General features: G+C 36.7%; 1 protein-coding gene across 1 annotated transcript; it reads left to right on the top strand.

Annotated features, from left to right (window-relative positions):
* Positions 1-3,488: 3,488 nt before the first annotated feature.
* NPHS2 (NPHS2 stomatin family member, podocin) lies at positions 3,489-21,842 on the top strand. Its single transcript, XM_074264635.1, has 8 exons — positions 3,489-3,812; positions 7,883-7,986; positions 11,840-11,912; positions 13,351-13,433; positions 14,642-14,845; positions 18,681-18,736; positions 20,506-20,584; positions 20,814-21,842. The coding sequence occupies exons 1-8, from the start codon at positions 3,512-3,514 to the stop codon at positions 21,090-21,092; spliced, it is 1,179 nt and encodes a 392-aa protein (XP_074120736.1). The 5' UTR covers positions 3,489-3,511; the 3' UTR covers positions 21,093-21,842.
* The last annotated feature ends 107 nt before the right edge of the window (positions 21,843-21,949 follow it).

Below are 21,949 nucleotides of genomic sequence, written 5' to 3'. Positions count from 1 at the left end.
AGCTACTGCTTGTATACACTCAGGCCATCCCCTGGAAAGCAGATCAAGTATTTTGGATAAGAAGGCAACAGATTGCCTTTCTAAAACCTTCAAGACAGTTCCTTTATCTAGTTAAAGATGGAAAGGTTGGTTAAGGGTAGGCAGAGCCTGCTTTTACCTGCACTTGTGCCTGTACCTGCACATTTTCTTCTCTTCTTTTAATCATTCTAACTGCTCTGGCTCTTCCTCTGTTGATCAATAACCAGCTGCAGCCCTTTTCTTCCCTCCATCGGGAAAGGACGGTCTAACACAGGCTACAGCCTGAGGATTCTTTAATTTCTACTGGATCAACCTTCCCCCACGATTTCCTTCTACCCAAACTTCTGGTCTAATAGCTTTACTGGATTCAGTACTTAACAAATGTAGTTTAATTGCCAATTGTCCCTATATTTTATCTCCACAAGAATTAAATTTCTTCCCAATAGTTTTATTCCTGCTTCTGAGACAAATAAAAATTTGATTGTAGTTTGTTTGCTTCCACAGTAAATAGTTGTTTCATTATCAGAATTATTAGTCCCTACCAAACCATACTTATGTACAATTTGTTCTGCAATTACACATATCCCTATATGCCAAATTTTCTTGCTTTGTTAAAGGGAGAAGGCAAGACAAAGCTTCAGATTAATATTCCAAATAACTTTGAACCAAATTTCACAAAACCACTTATCCAGCAGGGCTGCCAAAATGTGACAGCATACCCAATATACAATTTAGAAAGTAATACGGTAGCTTAATGTGACCTTTTAGATTCATTACCAGAGAATTTTTTTCAATATCCAACTTTTTAAACTTCAAATCAAATACAGATTTAAACTTCTAGCAATATTTCAATATAAAACCACACATATTTCTAAGTGCTTTTAAATCTCAAATGGCCAGATTTTTTTTATAATTCGGCTGAGAGAAACAGAAAACAAAACACAGGCTCACTTACACACACACAAAACAGACAAACACAAACTGCTTTTACATTCCTAGAAAGTGATGCCCAATCAACAAAGGATGTTTCTTACCTTTGTATCACTTGCGTGCTCTGCCAGCTGGCTCCCCATCATTAAGATTCTTCGGGCTACCTCAAGGCTTGTGGTTTGAAGTTGTGAGTTTGAAGGGAATGGGGTTCAACCTCCAGGACCAAGGGGACCCCCTTCCCAAGGGGTCTTACCCTGCTCCATCAGAAGCTTGCAAGTCAAACCTCACATGTTGAGCATCAAAATTGTTAGAAATAACACTCTTGACACTAAAAATTGGATATCAAGGAACATTTATTAAAGAAGAATCTTAAGGAATCTGCTTAACTTTTCTGGCCAGAAGCAGACCCCACTCCTCTTCAGGAAGAGGGAGCTCTGAGTACAGAAGTGGGGGAACCTTTATACGTGCTCGTGTGATACAGCTCCTCCCTTCATAGAAGGGATTGATTCATTTTATCCGGGTTATAGTCTTTCTGATACACCCACTACATGTTTCCCCTTAATATGTATAAAACATGTGCCCCCATCATACATCCCATGTTTAAAAATGGTGGAAAACTCCTCCTCGGGGATGTATTGTTTAATATTCATTTAGCCTTTAAGCAGGCAGCAGTAGAGATTTGATCAAGTCAGGTCATTGATTTTAACTAATTTGGGCTGGATGGGCTATTATCTTAAATTTGTGGTTTTCTCAAAACTACAAGGCTCTTTCTGATTGGCTGAATTCACTTGTCTCTTCCCAGCTCCCAATTCCTTGTGTGCTCAAGGCTTTGATCACTTAATTGTTCTGTGAATCCTAACTTTCCTTAACCTCTCACATTCTGGAAACCTCTTGGTCAGTGGTACCCACTATCCCAAATCCACACTACTTCAAATTTTACAACACTGTGAAAACCCAACTTTTCAGCATTTTTCATATAACTACATATGTATAAGGTTGGATTGTCTTCATGTACTCTAGCCAAAACAACGTACCACAACAGAAACACTCCAGCTATCTTTTTCTACACTAGATATTAAAGAGATTTACAAAAATATGTAAAACAGTGCCACTCTTTTCTGAGCTTTTTTTTTTAAAACATGGTTATTTTCACAAAACATGTTATTTCTTTTAATATGTAATGTATTTATCATTGTTCTTTATAAATAAATATTTTAAAATTTATTTATTTCAATTTCTAATATGGTAAATGCTGATAATTATAACCCACATAAACAAAATCTCTTTGGGATCCTCAATAATTTTTGATAATGTTGAATAGTCCTGAGAAAAAAATTTGAGAGGCAGCACCCTCACTCACTCCCCTACTCAAAAAAAGTACCAGGGGTTCTCTATTGACTTTAAGATAAGCTATAAACTCAGTGGATAGAGCACCAGCCCTGAATTCAGGAGGACCCGAGTTCAAATCTGGTCTCAGACACTTAACACTTCCTAGCTGTGTGACCCTGGGCAAGTCACTTAACCCCAGCCTCAGGGAAAAAAAAAAGATAACCTATAAACTTCTTTATTTGGCATTTAACCCTCTTGCAATCTGTTTAGCACTGGGTATTCAAGATGCAGAGGAGTTGGAAAGCAGCTGTGGACTTGACCTAGCCACTCAACCCACATTGTTCACCTAGTCCAATGAATGTAGTTGGACCCAATAGAGAGAGTTTCCTTCACAGATCTTGATGAGATGCCTACAAAGGGAGAAAAGAAATCTCATGGTCAGAAGTTGATATGTTATACATATCTCCAAGTACCACTCACTAGCCATGTCCTTTGAATTTGATCCCTCTCTAGGGCTTTGTGTGTGAAAGTAGAATGCTGTTTTGAGGAAATGTTTTGTGCCATCCTTCTCAGTACTTTCCTTTTATAAGAGCTAGCTGAATTTAACTAATGAGCTCCCACATTAGTGGAAGGTCAGGAGCTATAATGCTAGAAGCCATATCCCCTCAAAGTTATCCATATAATTGTGAGGAGAAGTAGTCAGCTATTCCTTCTATGGGACCCAAGACTAGTTGAGGAAAGTGTTCCTTAGGTTTTTAAGAGTTACAAAGCATTTTCACTCATCCTTTTATTCAATCTTAATACCAGCCTTCTGAAGTAGTTACCATGCCCATAGATGAGAAAAAGGAAACTCAGATATCTGCCTTACTTACTTTGTAAATGTAGGAAGCGGGGTTCAAGCATAGGATTTTCCTGATTCTGAGATCAGTTCTCTCCCCTATATCAAGCTGTCTCTCTCTTTGAAATATAATGCTGATCTCATAAAAAATTATGGTATTTGAGATGATAGGCTCTGTGACCTGAGAGTGCAACAGTTCAAGAAAAATTTATTAAATCCCAGGTGTCCCATTTCACTGTTCAACAGATCTAATAACCAAGTCTGTATTTGTTGAACCTTCCCCCTCTTTACTATAACATTCACTGGTCACATGGCATGGCTGTGCAAGGGAGGATGTATTTATACAGCCTGGAGCCCTCTTGGACCTGCCATTCCATTGCAGAACCCATCCTAAGGATGGAGAAGAGGTCTCGAAGCTCTTCCAGGGAGGCCCATAAGCAAAACAGAAATTCTCCGCCTAAGAACAAAAGAGGAAAGTCAGAAAAAAGTGAGAGAGTGAATCGCAGCCAAGATGTTGGACGGGAGAAGCAAGATTCTAAGAGGAGGAAAGGAAAGGAGGACAAGGATGAAGGGACTACTCCGGAAGTGGATAACAGGATCCAGACTTCCACTATAGTGGATGTAGATGATGTCATGGACTCCTTGGAAGATGAAGCTGAGGTGATAGCACTATTGGAAAGTGAGCAACAGGAAGAAGGTATGTGTGCAAATGGTGGGCAGTGGAGGAAGAGAAGGGATAGCTGCATTTCTCCACGTCTCCATAGTCTATCTCCAAAAAAGGATAGCATGAATAAAGCAGAGCTCATTTTTCTAAGTTACAAGAGAGGTTCAAAAAGTGACCTAGACACAATTTTCTGACAACCTTAACACTCTTACAATCTAATTGAAAAGAGAGCAAATATATATATGTATGTATGTATAAATTTAAGGGATTAAAAATAACCAACTCCAGCTGGAGATTGGGGAAAGGGGACAAGAAACATGGGAAACAGGCATAGGAAAAGTCTAAATAACAGAAAAGGCTTTAATATAGTATAAAATCATCATGTCCAGCTCTTTAAGGCACAAAGGTTCTAGCTAGTCACTTTCAAAAGGGAAAATAGAAGAAATAAATTCTCAACAATAAAATTTTTATGGCACTGTGATATTTGAGAAAGTGTGCTACCCAAAGAAATCAAGAGAGACTTGATATCAAATACTATTTTTGATACGGTCTTTGTGACCCTAGAGAGGTCTCATCTGTAGATGGATATGATAACGGTTACCTGAAAATCTGTTGTGATGATCAAAAGATATAATGCAAATTGTTTTAACATGAAATTGAGGAAAAAATAAAATATTATATGTTAAAAGAAAAAAAGAGAATATATGTAAAGTACTTTGCAAACTTCAAAGACTATATAAATGTCCATGATTTCTAAAGATTAATTAAAATTTTTTCTAACACAGAAGGCATTTAAAAAATAGACTGCATAATAAAAAATGAAAATAGACTATATAATAAAAGATTAAAAGTAGACTACCCAATAAAAACCATAATAAACAAATATTTCATAGTGTGAGAAATAGACTGCAATAGTGTTAGTTTGGAGTCAAGAAGACTTGGTCCAATCTTGGCTCTAATATATACCAGCTATATAACCCTGGGTACATTGTTAAACCTTTCTGTGTCTCCCAAATAACTCTCTAAAACTATTAGTTTCTGAGCAGCTCCTGATCTATATTGATTGGTCTAAAGCAGAGGAAGAGAGTTTCTTCACCCTTTTATAGTGAAACCCTAAGTCCAAAGTCAGAATCAGAACTGCTTGGAACGTGTAGCCAATATATATCAGAAGCAATACTAGAACCCAGGACTGCCTGACTAAGAGACTAGCTCTTTAATCATGATATTTTCTTTCTGGGATCTTAGAGCTTCCAAAAATTAAACTTAATCCTCATTTCAACAAAAATTGGGGAGTTCTAGATTATATGATGTTTAAGAGAGCTTTGAGCCCTGACATTCAGTGATTCTATTTTTTTACCTTTTTAAAACTTAAAATGACCCATTTTATTAAATAGGAAATAGAGAGAAAAGAGAGAGAGACAAACACAAAGACAGAGACACACAGAGAGAGACAGAGAGAGAGAGAGAGAGAGAGAGAGAGAGAGAGAGAGAGAGAGAGAGAGAGAGAGAGAGAGAGAGAGAGAGAGAGAGAGAGAGAGAGAGAGAGAGAGAGAGAGAGAGAGTCAGAGACAGAGAGACAGAAAGGGAAGGAGGGAGGAAAAGGGAGAAATTAATCTAGTGATAAATCTTCTGGCAATTGGACTTTATTTTTGTCAGTTGGACAATAGTCCATCTCTGAGCCTATACATGAAACGTCTTGTTAAGACACATCACAATTTCTTTTCTGTTGACATAGCTTCATAACTTCCAAGATCTTGAGAACTCCATACCAGGATGAAACTTCAAAGTAGATTTGATAAATATGAGTCTAGACCAACAGTTCTGAAAGTTTAGTCCGGAGACCTCTGCAGAGAATCTCAGAGGTCATTAATGTTTTCATAATAATACTAAGATGTTTTCATTTCTAATAAAATAAATATGGATTGATATAATCCATATAAACAAAAATTCTTAGGGTTCTCAATAATTTTTAAGACTATAAAGGGTTTCTGAGACCAAAAACTTCAAAAACTGATGCTTCTACACTTTCATGTGCTGAAATAAAATTGTTCAGAGATTGCAAAATAGCTATCATATTCAAATGCTTTTTTAAAAAAAAATGTCTTCTCTTCCTCTTACTAAATATTTATATATTGTTTCTTGTGTTGGTTTTCAACGAAGTTATCACTTTCAAGTAAATAAAAGGTGTCCTAAAATTCTTAGAACAGCTTTAAGTTTTAATGACTTTAGAGGAACCTTGAATAAAGGAAGCTGAAGCAAGACTAATGAAATTTCTCAGCTTGAATATTCCCCTTATAATGAAAGTCAATAAATCCAGCCTAAGATAAAATGTCAGACTTGATAAAATTTGTCTAATACTTGTCTGGTTTTCAGTGTAACTTTTCCACTTAATTTTATACCAATCTCTTTAATGTCTATATTCTAAACAAACTGGAAAACTCTCTATCCTCCATCATCCTTTTACTCATGCTGTCCAAATGGACCTTTTTCTGGCAGTCTTACTTTTTTTCTTTTTAAATCTTTTTTTTAACATTTTATTTTTTACCAATTACATGTAAAAATAATTTTAACTTTTTTAAAAAAAAGTTTTGAGTTCTAAAGTCTCTCCCTCTCTCCTCTCCTCCCCTCAGAAGGCAAGCAATTTAACATAGGTTATGCAGAGGTAGTCATGCAAAACATATTTCTAGGTAAGTCATTCTATGAAAGAAGACATAGACACAAATACTCCAAAGAGAAAAAAAAGATTTCCTATCAGGCTCTACCAGTTCTTTCTCTGGAGTTGGACAGCATCTTACATCATAAATCCTACAGAATTGTGTTGGATCATTGCATTGCTGAGAATAACTATTATGAATAATTAGATCATCATACAATATTATTGTTACTGTAAAAAATATTCTCTTGGTTCTGCTCATTTCACTTTGCATCAAATGATGTATTTTTTTGTGTTTTTCCAAGAGCCTCCTGCTCATTATTTTTTACAGTGCAATAGTAATCCGTTGCAATCATATACATCCTCTCAATCATATACATTACAATCTTATACATCCTCTCAATTTCCAAATCATTGCCACTACTAAAAGAGCTACTGATGGGGCAGCTAGGTGGCTCAGTGGATAGAGGGAGCTAAATTCAACTTCACTGGAGTTAAATTTTTATATAAATTGCATTATTTATGTAATATACAAATGTATGTATTTATATATTTTGAGTTTATATAGTACTTTACCATTTTACAGAATGTTTTCTATGTAATACCCCAATATTCCCATTTTATAGATGAAGAAATTGAGGGTCAGAGAAGTCAAGTATCTGGTTCTGGGATTATGGACTTTTGTATGGGTAATTCTGGAATTTGAACCCAAATCTCTTAGTCCAGTTACAGTGCTCTTTCCATCACACCACAGTATGTTTCAGTAGGAGTTTCCTTAGAGATGATCTAGTCAAATCATCTTATTTTATAGGTGTGGGAACTCCCTTGGAAACCCAAATTTCCGAACCTAAATTTAGAATCCTTTTCTTTATCCCACGCTGCACCCTGGAGATAATCAGCTCCTGTAATTATTTGGCTATATATGTTTCCATTCCTCCCCTTTCAGAATATATCCTAAGAGACAGATCTATATTAAATGAAGCCCTGTATCTCCAGTACTATATTTGCAGAGTACTTTGTGGGTTATTTTTTGTCAATAGTATTTTATTTTTCCAAACACATGCAAAGATAATTTTCAACATTCATTTTTGTCAGACTTTGTGTTCCAAATTTTTCTCCCTTCCTCCTTCCTTTTCCCCCCCCTCAAGACAGCAAGCAATCTGATACAGATTAAATATTGCATAATACTTTGTACACAGTGGATACTGGATAATTCTTTATTGAGTTGAATTAATATTAGACATTTCAGGCACTGGTGAGACTCATGTCAAAAAGTGTTCCTCCTGTATCATCAACTGACTCTTCAATGAAATGATTCCTTCACTTATGTCCTTCTCTAGTTCATTTTGCCTTCTTTCTGGAGCTGTTTCCGCTGAGAGATCAGTCCAATAACGGCTAGCCAGTTAGTATTGCAAATCTTTATTTGTACTTTCTTTTTCTTTCTTAAAAGGCATAAAATCATCTCATCTAGGAATCTGTGAGTGGCTTCTCATCATTTTTTCCCTGATGTTCATCATTGCAACTTTCCCCTTCTCTATTTGGTTCTGCATAAAGGTGAGTATATAAGGACCTGACAAAGTCACTTCTCCGTACTTCTCTAATTTTGAAAGACAGTTACCAACTTCAGTCAATCAACAAGCATTTGTTACGTGTGGCAGGCACTCTGCTAGGAACTAGGGATACAAAGATAAAAATGAAATAGTCCTTGCTCTCAAGGAGTTTAAGCTCTAGGAGGAGATAACCTGCATATGCATACATACATGCATATATTTGTGTGTGTATGTATTTAAATATATATATGTGTCTATTAAAATAATAAGCCTAGTAAAATAATAAAAATAATTTATATTACCTTGTAAGTCAGTAAGACATCAGGTTATGACTAGCAGTCTCTCAAGTTATCTTTCACATGAAAATGTTGTTATTAAAGCAAAGATGAGGAGGCTCACAGAGCTTCTGACATAAGCTACTGAAACATATAGAGGCTGAAACGGGGAGGGGGGAGATTCTAATTTATTTGCCAATATAATTTTGACTTGTGTGTTTTTGCCTCCCTCCATGTAACATAAGATTGAGATTTTCATGACAAGAAACTGGAGGATTTCTTTCTTAGTTACTGAAAAATCGCACCTTTGTATGTGTAGTCCCATGGATATTTAACCAAAGGTGCTATGACTTGGGCAAATATATTGTTACTTGTCAAAGGAAATGATAAGGTAGCATCCTTCCCCTTCCTCCCCCCAGTCATTATTTATAGCAAAGTCCTGGTCTGGTAAATCTACTATTGAGGTAAATCAGTGAGTCTTCTATAAGCTTTTGTTGTTGTTGGTTTTTTGGTTGTGCTTTATTTTGTTTTTCCTGAGCAATTAGGGTTAAGTGATTTGCCCAGGATCACACAGCTAGGAAGTGTTAAGTGTCTGAGGTCAGATTTGAACTCGGGTCTTCCTGACTTCAGAGCTGGTGCTCTATCCATTGCACCCCTTAACTGCCCCAGTCTTCTATAATCTTGAGGATTTATAGATTTTTTTAGGAGTCATTAAAAGGCTTGGACACTGACCCATGGGTCACGTACATCAAAGATAGGGCTTAAACACATGTTTTTTGACTTCAAGACTGGCTCTTCATTCAATGGGCCAAGCTACCTCTCTAACATATTTAGGCCTTTGAAATCATTTTCGGATACATTTCACACAAAGCTTATTGCTCTGTCCCTCCATTCACTGTATTACACTCATGCAGATTGCCTGAAAGCATAACTCCAAGAGTACTTCAAAACCACATGGCACAGCTAGGGAGCTGAATTCAACCACTCTAGGGTTGTGACAATAGGAAATTTAATATAGCACTAATATAAAAGTTTTATAATAATAAGAGATTTGAAAAAGTGACTATCATAATTCTGTATGATAGGTGGAATTTAAATGAAAGTCTTTTACTCTAAGACAATACTCTTTACGTTATATCAGACTGCCCCTCAGTGGAAAACACCTTGCAGATCATCTAATCCAAATATTTCATTTTACAGAGGTAGGAAACCCTGTATTTGTCATTATTTTGTCATTTTTCAGTTGTTCCCAATTTTTCATGATTCTTTTTGGGGTTTTCTTGGCAAAAAGACTAGAGTGATTCGCTATTTCCTTTTTCAGCTCATTTTACAGAGAAGGAAATTGAAGGATAAATAACTTACTGAGAGATACACAGCTAGTAATATCTAAGGCCAGCTCTGACCTCAGGAAGAGGAATTTTTCCTGATTCCAGGCCTGGCACTCTATCCACTGTGCTACGTAATTATCCAAGGTGTCCTTAAACCTTTAAGAACATCTGGAGTCGAATGCTGACCCATTCAAGTTCAAAAAGAATGAGGAGCAGAGTGAAGTCCTTCCCACCAAACAGGAGAATCTGTTGTGAAGTGGATGGACAAATTCAGGACTGAGAATGAGAATTTCTCATGTGGTTTTCTATTTCCATCACAAGAACATGAGGGGAAAAGTTAAGAGAACAAAAGGAATTGAATGTGTGGATTACCTTCATTCATGTACGTGTATGTATATGATTAAAAAGGCAATTGGGTCATCCTCCAAAAATCCATTTAGTCAACAAATATTGACAGAGGATACTGTGCTCCAGTGTATGTGCACGGCACTATTCTGAGATCCTAGGAAGAAGTGAACAAGACACATCCTGACCTCAAGGAATTTGCTGTTTAGCAGAGGAGATTTTCCCCTTTTCCTCCAATCTCCCACTTTCTCATTTAGGGGAAGGACTCTCATTTTGTCATCTCATCTCCAATATCTTGCACTTGATTAATAAATTTCTGCTTAGTTGAGTTGAATTGTCAAAGAAAAGCTGAATCTCTCTGAGTGGCTTTAAAAGATCACAAAATCAGAGAATTTAGAGCTGGAAGAGACTTAGTTTATCTCTTTAATTCAACTTCTTCATTTAAGAAGACACAGATCAGACTTAGAGGAGTGAACAAGGTTTGTCCAAGTCCTGAAGATCCTAAGTAGGAAAGGCAAGACTTGAACCCAGACCTGTCTTCTATCTAGCGCTCCTTTTGGGTGTACCTTGTTGGAATCTGCCGATTTCTGCCCCCACACTACATTTTCCCAACTTATCATTGCTAGAGGTAAATTTGTATTTCTCTCAGCTATAACTATGGAGTTGGGGAAGATTAAGCATTGATAGTACTTGTAATAGGACTTGTAAACAATTGAGGATCTAAAGGATGCAATGATATATAACCTCAATGATATATTAACCCAAGGAATTTATTAGTTGAAAGAAGGAAATATTCATCCTCCCTGTGCTCTGGTATAAGGGTGCTCTTCCCTGGCCAAATCCCACCATCATGACTCCATCTGCCACTTGTCTCTCCTAAGATCCAAATGAAAAACCCAACTGATTAGAAAAAAATTTCAGAATTTTTAGGTTTTTAACAGTCTGCTTGAAGCTTTCAACAAGAAATATGAACTGAAATTCATATAATTACATTTCTTCTTTGAAGTAATTTAGAAAGGTAATTGCTTTTTAGAAAAAAATATCACATACTGCATTTTAAGTAGGGGAAATATTGTAGTATAATAGAAAACAATACCAGTTCTGGAGTCAAAGGTCTTGAATTAAAATTCTACCTCTCACATTTACTACCTGCATAACTTTGGACAAATCATTTAATATTTCCAGATCTTAGTTTTCTCATCTATAAAATGGGATTTTGAGCTAGATTGCTTTTAAGGTCTCCTCCATATGTAGGTCAATGATCCTTTTATTTATTTAATTTTTTTGTTCTCTGTTCATTTAATAGATCAGGAGAAGCTCAGACAACTGATGCAAAACAGAAGTGATGGTCAACCTATTACATACCAAAATATTACATAGCTTGTTTTTGATTTAATGCAAAGAGTTGACCAAATCTGTGAACCATGTTTTTGAATAATTAAGACTCATTTGGAATTTTATCCTTGAGCATAATCATATTAGGGGTAAATCATTTTTTTGTTTCCCAAGTTCCTACAATTTCTTAGCTATGATATGAATTCTGATACTGATGGCAGAAACCCAGAGTCTATTCCTACTTAAGACTTTCGTTGTATGATCTTACATAGTCATTTAACTTGTCTGAGTTTTAGTTTTATCTGCTGTATAATGGAGCTAATAATGAGCTCCTTCACAGGGTTATTGTAAGAATTCTGCAAACCTCAAAACTCTATATAATTATGAAAAAATTTTTCCTCTACAGAAGATTGTTTCTGTGATTGTCTTAACCATCAGTTTGGATGGAATAATTTCTTTCTTTAGTTTGATATGAGATTTTATATCACCAAGGCTCACAAATTACAAAGCCTTTTCAAAAAGGTTTCATTCCTTTTTCTAAGGTGATTTGAACATCTTAATTTTCCACCTTCAGGTTGTGCGGGAATATGAAAGAGTCATTATATTTCGTCTGGGACACCTTCTTCCAGGAAGAGCTAGAGGTCCTGGTAAGGAATGTTGTTTTTGTACCATAGCTTCCTCCATTTTTTCATTATATAATATAACATTTCCCTCCCAGAGTTACTTCAAGGATCGAATGAGATGTCACGCACAAAGCTCTTTGTCTCGGTATTCCCCAATCGCTTTCGTGCTGTTTGTCTCTGTACTTTCTGTGCCATTCTCCCCAACCACTCTCTGTGCCTTATTTAAGTGTGATTGCAGTCTCACTTCCTGCTGCCATTATGGTCTCTCCCAGTGAGGACCCAAGGAATTGGGGATGCTTCCTCCTTTCATAATTTCATAAATTAATTAAGAATTCATCTGGGGGTTAATATTTTAAGCTAAGATGTAATGGACAGGGATATTTCGATATGGCTTTGGAGACTTGAAACATGGGGTTCCAATCCCAGCTTCTGTTTCATCATCTGTAAATTGATGGGGTTTGATGAGACAATATTTAAGGTCCTTTCCAGTTCTAAATCTTGACAATGGCATTTAGGCCAGAAGTCTAGGAATGGGAATAATTTTCAGAATTAAGAAATGTCTGATTTGCACTATAGCACAATTAAGGTACAACATAACATATTCTAGGATAAAGATTATCTGCTTTTAAAGAGCTTTCCCATTGTGACTCAAGGAGGATTAGCAGATTCCTCTGAATTACAGAGTGCTGGGTAGTCTGGGATACCATCAGAGCCCTAGAAACTACTTTCTACATTTCAATTAGTTAATCTACCACTTAATTAAGAAGCACTAATTGAGCAGTCAATGTATAAGCACCTATTAAATACATACTATTTGACATACAATGTCCTCCATGCTGGGTTTACAAAGAATGGCAAAAAACAAACAAACAAACAAAAAAAAACAGTCCATGGCTTCAAGAAGCATATATCAAAAGCTAGTTGTATACAACCTACATGCAGAGCAGATAGAGTACTCAAATGTTATATCATGGACTTTGCATTTGTGCCTATCATATGGGATGATGGATTCAGAGCTGGACAGGACCTCACAAACCAACCATTTCCTCTTACAGTTGAAGAAATTGAGGCCAGCTGTAGGCAATGTACCTGTCCAAGGTACACAGATGATGCTGGAGAGGGGATTTGTCCAATGTCTCTACTACTGACCATATTGAAGTGTCCATCACTTAGTACAGTGATCCTCAAACTTTTTACATAGGGGGCCAGTTCACTGTCCCTCAGACTGTTGGAGGGCCGGACTATAATAAAAGCAAAAACTCACACTCTGTCTCCGCCCCTCAGCCCATTTGCCAGAACCTGTTGGGCCACATAAACGTCCTAAGTCAGGGGTTCACCAAACACCTCAGCGGGCCGCATCTGGCCCTCAGACCGTAGTTTGAGAACCCCTGACTTAGTATGTAGTGAGGTGCTTAATAAATGAATGTTGACTGATTGACTGAAGGAATGATTCCTGTTTTAGGCCTTTTCTTTTTTCTTCCCTGTCTGGATACCTATCACAAGGTGGATCTTCGCCTCCAAACTCTAGAGATTCCTTTCCATGAGGTAAGAAAAAGTGGCCAGTTTTACATTCTCTGCCTGTTTCCATTAGCATTTGATTTTAAATATCTGATGGGAAACATTGATGCTGAGAAAAAGTAATCAAAAGTATATATATATATATATATATATATACATATATATATATATATATATGTATATATATATATATATATACTTCATGACTTCATGAGGTTTCTTTTTGTTCTCCAGTCATGTCTGACTCTTCATGACCCCATTTGGGTTTTTTTTTGTTGTTGTTGTTGTTGTTTTGCAAAGATGCTGGAGTGGTTTGCCATTCCTTCTCCAGCTCATTTTACAGATGAGGAAGTAAGGCAGACAAGGTTAAGTGACCTGCCCAGGGTCACATACTAGTAAGGATCTGAGGCAACATTTGAACCAGGTCTTCCTGACTTCAGGTCTGGAACTCTATCCACTGTGGTCCTAGCCACGCTTATAAGTGGCTAAAGGGATGACAAGTTTTAGAGAAGTTATGAAGATTTTGTGCTCGTAGGAGAAATCTAAGTTTCTGTTGAAGCGAGGAGAGGACAAGAGTGTTGAGAGAAAGGTAAAGCACTTTGTTTATAACAGAGCAGGGTTTTCCAAAGGACAAGCTCACCCATGGGTGAGTAGTTATTTAAGCAAAGGCATAGCAGAACAGGGGTGGGACAGCACGATTGTAAGTAGGTAGAGTGGAACAGCTTCCTAGAAGCTGGACTGATTGCTCAACCACGGGCCAGCTTGAAGCATTAGTTGACCTCCACGTTTTATCTGGATGCTGAGTGACAGCGTTCCAGAGCGTGCTCTCATGAACTTCTCTCACAAAACATTCTGCCCCTTGGAAGACACAGAAGGCATTTATTAAGCACGTAGTTTGTATGTAGGTGGCAGGTGCTATGTTGAATACTGAGGATAAAATTGCAAGACACATGGTCACCCCTGAAAGAGCTTGCACTCTTCTGAGTGTGGAGCTTCCAGATAGGCTGTTTCCATGTCCCTCTCAATTGTATGATTCCATTGACCAAAATCAAACCAAACTCTAATATGCTCATGTTTTTAGCAGCACATTCTGCATACAGCACTATTCACAAGTACACACCCTTCATTTTGTTCCCTAGCTATATCCTTTGTCTGCTTGAGAAAATTTCTCCCCCCCTCCTTTTTTTTGTTCTTTTCTTGCTCAAAATTGGTCATTGAAATTGATTTCTACTCAGGTGGTAACCAAAGATATGCTAATAATGGAGATAGATGCCATCTGCTACTACAGGATGGAAAATGCCTCTCTGCTTGTAAGCAACATTGCCCAAGCGTCCAGAGCTGTCCAGTTGCTGGTGCAAATCACCATGAAGCGCCTCCTGGCCCATCGCTCATTCACTGAGATACTCCTGGAGAGGAAAAGCATTGCCCAAGACACTAAGGTATTTATGTAAACTGCTGGTTTGCTTAATATTCCCCCCCTTTTTAAAAATAATAGCTTTTAATTTTTGAAATATATGAAAAAATAGTCTTCAACATTCACCCCTGGAAAACCCTGTTTTAATATTCTCTTTTGATAAAATAATTGAGAGGCAGTATGGAGTAGGAGATACAGAGCTGGCCTTGGAATCAGGAAAACCTGGATTTAATTCCTACCTGTTGACTGTAATCATGGGCAGAAAATTTGAACTTTCAGTTCACCACAAACCATCCACTAAGGCCGTACATTATAGACTAGTTGAATCAGTGAAGGGAATTTCCACACCAAGAGTTCCCCAACATCAATAAAATTGTGGGTCTAGACCCCCAAAATTAAAAGGGCAGAAATATAAAATAGTGATGTATAAAGTACAATAGTGTTTCATCTGTTATTAGCATTTGGTGCTACCTATATTACATTTGATGAATTTTTCTCACCAAATTTGATTTGAGTTACTAAATCTATCCCAATTCTTAATTCTGAAGTGGCTGGGATCCTTGCAACTGATTGTTTTTTACACAGATATGAATAATTGTAAACAAGCCCCATAAGCTAGTCCAGCTGTAGCCAAGCTCCTCACCTTTGCCTAAAGCAGTCAGACACCTACTATATAAATTAGCGCCAGGAATTTTCTGGTACTGATGATCTGGTTGACTCTGGAGAATAACTACTGTATTTATACTACAAGGAAATTGGTGTAGGACTTGGCACTAAAAGGGGAACTCCAGCATGTTTAAAAAATGTGCCCCACGTGCTACTGTCCACAAGAGGTTTTGAACCTTTGCTATAAGTTAATTAATTGTAAAATTATTACCTAACTATTATGGAAAGTGGAATTATTTTGGAACTAAAAATATGGACATTTTACAAAATATAAAAAATGATCCTTCTCGTTCCTTTTGGGCATGTTGTGTCGTGGGAAGCTACCTATCACAGTATAAACTGTGCTTATTACCCTGAAAAGCTCGACTCCTGTGGTGTAGCCATAGTTACACTGTGTGAGTGGCTTTCCCTTTGGGTGAACACCATAATCACTGATCTAAGGGAGTTTGATCTTGTCTTTTGTATTCCTGAGAGAAAAGGAGTCTCTGTTGACAATACCCCTGATGGTGTCTTGTCTATGTGAGAGTGGAAAGAGAGTTGGGGGTCTGGGCTCCTGATGGAGGCTGCTGGGAGTAACCTGAGGAGGACTATCAGATTCATCTGAAAAAGCTTGCATGCAAGGGCCTGATTCAGATCTCCACCTTATCTATCATTCAAGTCTCCAACAGTGATGGAGAGGAAGAGGATGGCTACAGAAGATTGAAGCTTCCTAGGTCTGATTGTTCCTGCCCTTAGGTCTGCTTATCATGGACTGATGATCTTAAAGCTAGCATATTTATGAGTTTAAAAGGGAAATCAGCAAACATTTACTTAGAACAATTACATGGAAGCTATTATTCACAAGGAAGACTTTTTTTTCCTTTTAAGATCTGCATTATTTGGGTCAAGACATTTAGATCTGAAGAGACTTAGGAACATTTAGTAAGGATAAATGTTTAATTAGGCCTCCTCAAAAATATATACTGAACACACTTTTAAGCTTAATTCCATTTTTTTTTCATGAATAACTAGAGAATTTTAAAGAAATGCTAGTCCTCCTCTGGAAGATTCTACCATGAAAGAAAGATTTTGACTATAGTCTTGATAAAAAACTAAATCTATTGCCCAAGTATGGAAAAGGCTTTAGCCACAATAACCTAAGACACAAAGAAAAAAATAAGATGGTCTGCACTTCCATATAACTGTTTTTCCCTCCTCAGTGATAATGGTAGCATGGCATAAAATGGTATCGACTATGTTTAATAATTTTCCCATAACTTTTCATTGAAATTAACTAAATTGTAGGTATGCTAAATGTCAAGTCTTGGCTCAATGAACTATGACTTCATCTGCCACTGGAAAATTAAACTACATATTTTCTTGATAAACTAAGTCAGAAGATCAAAGAAAACTCTATCTAAAAGGAAGGCTGGCTTACAGGTTTCTCTTTGATAAGGCAAATAAATAGAGTTGTTGGGGGTAATCTAGTTTAATACCCTGAAGCACTTTATTCCTGTAGTGCCAATGATTTATCACAGCTATGTATGTATGTTTCCTTTTGGAAATTATAACTTCATTTATAAAGTATTTACAGAGGAAGATGAAAGAAATGTATGAGGAGTAATACCAAATAAAATAGAAAAAAAAGAACCAGAAACAACAAAAAAAAATGATAGAAAACAGCATTCAAATGAGATATTTTAAAAAAAAAGCATATAAATGCTTATTCCCTGATTCACAAATGAAAATGTACCTTGTACAAATAGAAAATGGAACAAATTTGCTTTTGCTGTGACGATGCTTTGTTTTCTAAAGTACTAGACCTATAGAGTAAATCTTTAGTGTGTTATTTACTGTCCATGTTACCTTAGGTAAGCTATTGAATCTCTCTGGGCCGCAGTTTCCTTATTTTTAAAAGAAAGGGATTAGACTAGGTAGCCTGCTTTCTGAACCTAAATTTCTGAGACTATGATGATCCTAAATTACATAACCCTCTAGGTCTTAGTTTCTTTATCTATAAAACAAGGGGATTAGATTAAGAGACTTCTAAGGTCTCTTCCAGTACTATATCTATAATTCAACTACTCTAAAGACATCAGAATTTCTAATATTGGAAATGACCTTAGATATCACTTAGTTCAATCCCATTATTTATAGAGAAGAAAACTGAGAAGAAGGGAGCATTAATTTTCCAAGGTGACATGACTAGTTAGGAAGAACTAGAACCTAAATGGAAAATGAAAGATGGAAATTAATAAAGAGAAAAGGTTGCAAGAAAAATAAAGATGAGAAAAGGAATATAGGAATGGAGAAATGCAAAGAATAAAAAAGTCCAATTTTCAAAGTGTGAATAAATGTTGAAAATTGTTTGTTTGTTGAGAAAATAGGGAGAGCAAAAGTGGGTAAGAGGACATACAAAGGATATATTAGGAAATAGAACTGAAGAATTAATCTAACTACCATGGTACCTGGCAAATGGTCAGTGCTGGATATATGCTTATTAACTAAACGAAGGAATACAAAATAGTGAGAATTTATGGCATTATCAAATTCCAAAGTGATGCTCAACTTGAGCTAGTAACAGGAGTCTTTTTTTTGAAAACTTAACCAATAAAATCTATAATATAAATACAAAAAGAGAAAAGAGAAAAAGGCAATGTCCCAGGCCCACATATAAGAAAATCTCTGTACTTCATGGCACACAGGACCAATGTCCAATTTATCAGGCGGAAGAAACTCATTCATTTCTATATCCATAGAGTAAGAACAATCAATCACCCCATTTATCATAGGAATAACTGAGTGGGAAAGAGATAGAAATGACTGATAAAAACTGGAGCCACCTTTCTAGTGCCTCTTTAAGGGGAAAAATGTTGACTTCTTTGGCAATATAATCAAGTAAATGGTAACATTAAAAGAACAAGTAAGTGTTCTACTTTCCTATCTTTTTGCATGACTGACTTCCAATTTCCATTAAAGAGAAAGGTACTTTTTTCCGGAATATCTAAAAGGCTTAAATGGATTAGGTGAACTTGGAGGGTCCCTTTGATGTCTGAAATTCTGCTTTTTTATACATAGTACCTCTAGGTACATGGTACCCCCACATTCTTTCTCCATGAGAGAAGTGATCCAGCCTCCTGGAGACCCACACCAAAGACAACATGCATCATTTCCCTCCAACATAATATAAGCTCCTTAAACTCTGCTCTTTACAGGTAGCTTTGGATGCAATCACTTGTCGCTGGGGAATCAAAGTGGAGAGAACAGAAATGTAGGTAGGAAATGAACCATAAAGAAAATTATTAACATCGGGCATGTTACTCTTCTCAGTCCTCATTCTCTTTAACCTTTTTATAATACTTGACACTATTTGCCACATTCCTGCAATTCTCTAATTTTGGTCGGAGGGGAGACCTATTAATTTATTGGTATAAGGACCTCTTTCATTTCTGGATCCTTCCAGGTTGGTAGGATCTAATTGGTAGCTAAAGTTTTCTGCTGGATAAATCTTGGAAAAGTCTAGGCAGCTCCACACCACATCAGAGTTGTGCTTTTGATGAAGTAATTATTTTCTAACATTAATTTGTGTATTGTCTCACCATGAAAGATATTTTGGCTTAATAGAAAAAGTGATGGGGATAGAGTTAGCGGACTTAGCTTTTAAAAATAAATTTTGATACTTTTTTCACATAATCTAGATTTCTCCCTGTATCTGTTCACCATAATGTCCCAGAGAACTATCCTCAAAACAAAGAATTTTTTTAAAAAGCAGAGAGGAAAAAATAAGGAAAATTAATTAGTATACTCCCAAAATTAACATTACATGTAATGTTCCATGACAGAAGAGAGAAGTATCTTCTCTTATATCCTTGGGTCAAGCTTTTTCTTTGTAACTTTGAAACATTTGTATTCAATTGTGTAGTTTTTTCTTTACATTTAATTTTTTTAGTTGCTGTATATATGAATAGAAGGGGGACTTATTTCATTTTGCATGAATCCATCTCAATCTTTCCATTCTTCTCAGGATTCAGTGAAATTTAGGTTTTCTTTCTATCTTATTGAGCTAGTAATTTTGTGACAATAGGCAATTTGCTTCATTTCTTTATCTGTAAAATGTGGATCCCAACATTTGCACTGCCTGCGTCATAAATTCATTGTGAAGAAAAGTTTACACTGTGTAAGGCCATGTTATCAGTATCATAAATGGTTCAGTTTCAGACTTAGAGCTTAGAGTACAACACAAATTTTCTCAATTCCTTGTTCAGGAAGATTAAATTCAGTATAATTTACCTACCTTCCAGAAATGGTATGAGGAAAACACATTGTCAGCTGTCAAAATTATAGGTTTAAACTATTATTACAACCTCTTCAAAGCAGTGTGAGAGCAGAACAATAATTACATCAGCAACAACATAAAAAACAATTAAAACATTATAATTAATAACAAAATGCTAATCCTGAGGTTATTTCACCAGCCCATGTTCTATCTGGGCTAAAAAGAAGGGGAAGACATTGGTTCTGCATTCATAGGACTTGGATTCAGATCTCACTTCCAAAATGACATGTGTGACTTTGGACAATTGACTTCACTTTCCTGGGCCTCAGATACCCTTATCTGAAAAATGAGATTGGAGTAGATGGCCTGTGAGGCCCCTTCTAGCCCTAGATCTAAAATTCCCTGATCATGTTCTTTTCAGGAAGAAATTCAGGATTCATAAAATTATTGTATTAAATACAAAGAATTCAGGTAAGATTCCCCAAGAAAATAGCTGCCATTTAGAAAAGGATTTCAAATTAAGTAAGACCATCATCAATGAACCAAACTGGAGATAATATGCTATTCCAGTTTTCCAAAATTGGAAAAAAACCAGTGATAATGAGGATCTGTACTAGGTGGTAGTAGCCAGATCAGAGTGTTCCTTTCCCACTATTTTTCTGATTAGCCTTTGCATTTTTGAATAATAAAAAAAAATCATTGTTACCCAGAAGTCCCTGTTCCCCCCCCCCCCCACTTCAAGGCCACTGTTTTTTCTTTTGCAGTAAAGACATAAGACTGCCCACAGGCCTCCAGCAGTCCCTGGCTGTGGAAGCTGAAGCTCAAAGACAGGCCAAAGTGAGGGTAAGCCATCACTGAGCCCCAATGCCCTTGGCTTCTGCCTACAAGTCGGGTCCCAGTTTCTTTCAGCCAGACAGGGGATCCTGTAAGACTAGGAACCTTGGGACAGTTTCACCACCAGCGTGAGAATTCACTGCTTGAGAGTCAGGACACATGGTGTGAGGGAAGGGACAGTAACTGACCCCCTCATAAATCTCAAAAATGGGAACCTACTACCTTCTCTGTCTCCTAGATGATTGCTGCTGAAGGGGAGAAGGCTGCCTCCGAGTCCCTGAGGATGGCAGCTGAGATACTGTCGGGCAGTCCAGCCGCTGTCCAACTTCGCTATCTCCACACCCTTCAGTCCTTGTCTACAGAGAAGCCATCCACTGTCGTCTTACCTTTGCCTTTTGATCTCATGAATCTTTTACCTTCTGCTGGCAGCAGAATGCAAGGAAGTCTCCCTTTACCAAATCCTCCCAGGACTGCAGGAACACAGGATCCCTCAAAAAAAGATTCTCCTATGTTGTGAGACCCCCAAAAGGATATAATTAAGAGGTCCTGCAGTACCAGAGGATGCAAAATGTAATTATTTGTTTTAGTGCTCTTGTAGTTAGCACTCCTTTTGGTCACCACCATTTTTCATCCCTCTTGAGGTGAAAAACCTATGTCATTTCCTACATTAGCAACATGTTAATCTTCCCATTGTGATTTGGCTTGTCAAAAAAAAAATCTTGCCACCTACTTAGAACAACCCTTGGGAAGGAAATTATGATTTTTCTTTAGGAAATATTTGTCTTAAAATAATTTTAAGCCAATGGATTTTCCCAGTCATGTAACTTTAAAAATTCTTGGTTAAATCTTCTTCTTACATTATGACATTAAAAAAGCAATGTAAATTTCTTCTAATTGGCTATAAAATTTATGCCTATTTTTAATTTCATTTCTATGGGAAAACATTTTGACATATTTACAACCATCATGTGATAGTCACTGAATGTCATCTAGTAGGTTATTTTTTTAGCCCAAACTCATACTTCTCTATTACATCAGCTAGGAAAACTCCATAAAATCCAAGTTTCGAAGTGATGTTTGCCATGCTTACAGGTTTTTAATCTGCAATATTAGTTTGCTGCATAGAGAGTGAGATGAATACCTGTCATTATATTTGGGTGGAACTTTTGCAAATAAACTGGTAGCAAACAGCAAGAAAAGGGAGAATGGACCAAAAATTGGAGATGCTCAATCTCTCCTGGTCCTACTGGTTCCCTCGTCTCTGTGTGAATGTTCTTCTCCCCTTTTCTACCTCATCTTTATGTGTTGCCTTCCTCCACTAAAATGTAATCTTTGAAAACAGGGACTTAGAATAATCTGATTTTTGTGTTTCTA

The sequence above is a fragment of the Sminthopsis crassicaudata genome, chromosome 4 (genome assembly GCF_048593235.1).
Source record: "Sminthopsis crassicaudata isolate SCR6 chromosome 4, ASM4859323v1, whole genome shotgun sequence".
Lineage (NCBI taxonomy): Eukaryota > Metazoa > Chordata > Mammalia > Dasyuromorphia > Dasyuridae > Sminthopsis > Sminthopsis crassicaudata.
The sequence above is the reverse complement of the archived record's forward strand: the minus strand, read 5'-3'. Positions and strand labels throughout refer to the sequence as shown.

Bases quoted from the DNA above. Each gene is read 5' to 3' on its own strand.
- NPHS2 (XM_074264635.1), top strand. From the start codon at position 3,512: ATGGAGAAGAGGTCTCGAAGCTCTTCCAGGGAGGCCCATAAGCAAAAC. The intron at 11,913-13,350 runs GTAAGGAATGTT...TTCCTGTTTTAG, and splicing joins AGGAAGAGCTAGAGGTCCTG to GCCTTTTCTTTTTTCTTCCC. The intron at 20,585-20,813 runs GTAAGCCATCAC...TCTGTCTCCTAG, and splicing joins AAAGACAGGCCAAAGTGAGG to ATGATTGCTGCTGAAGGGGA.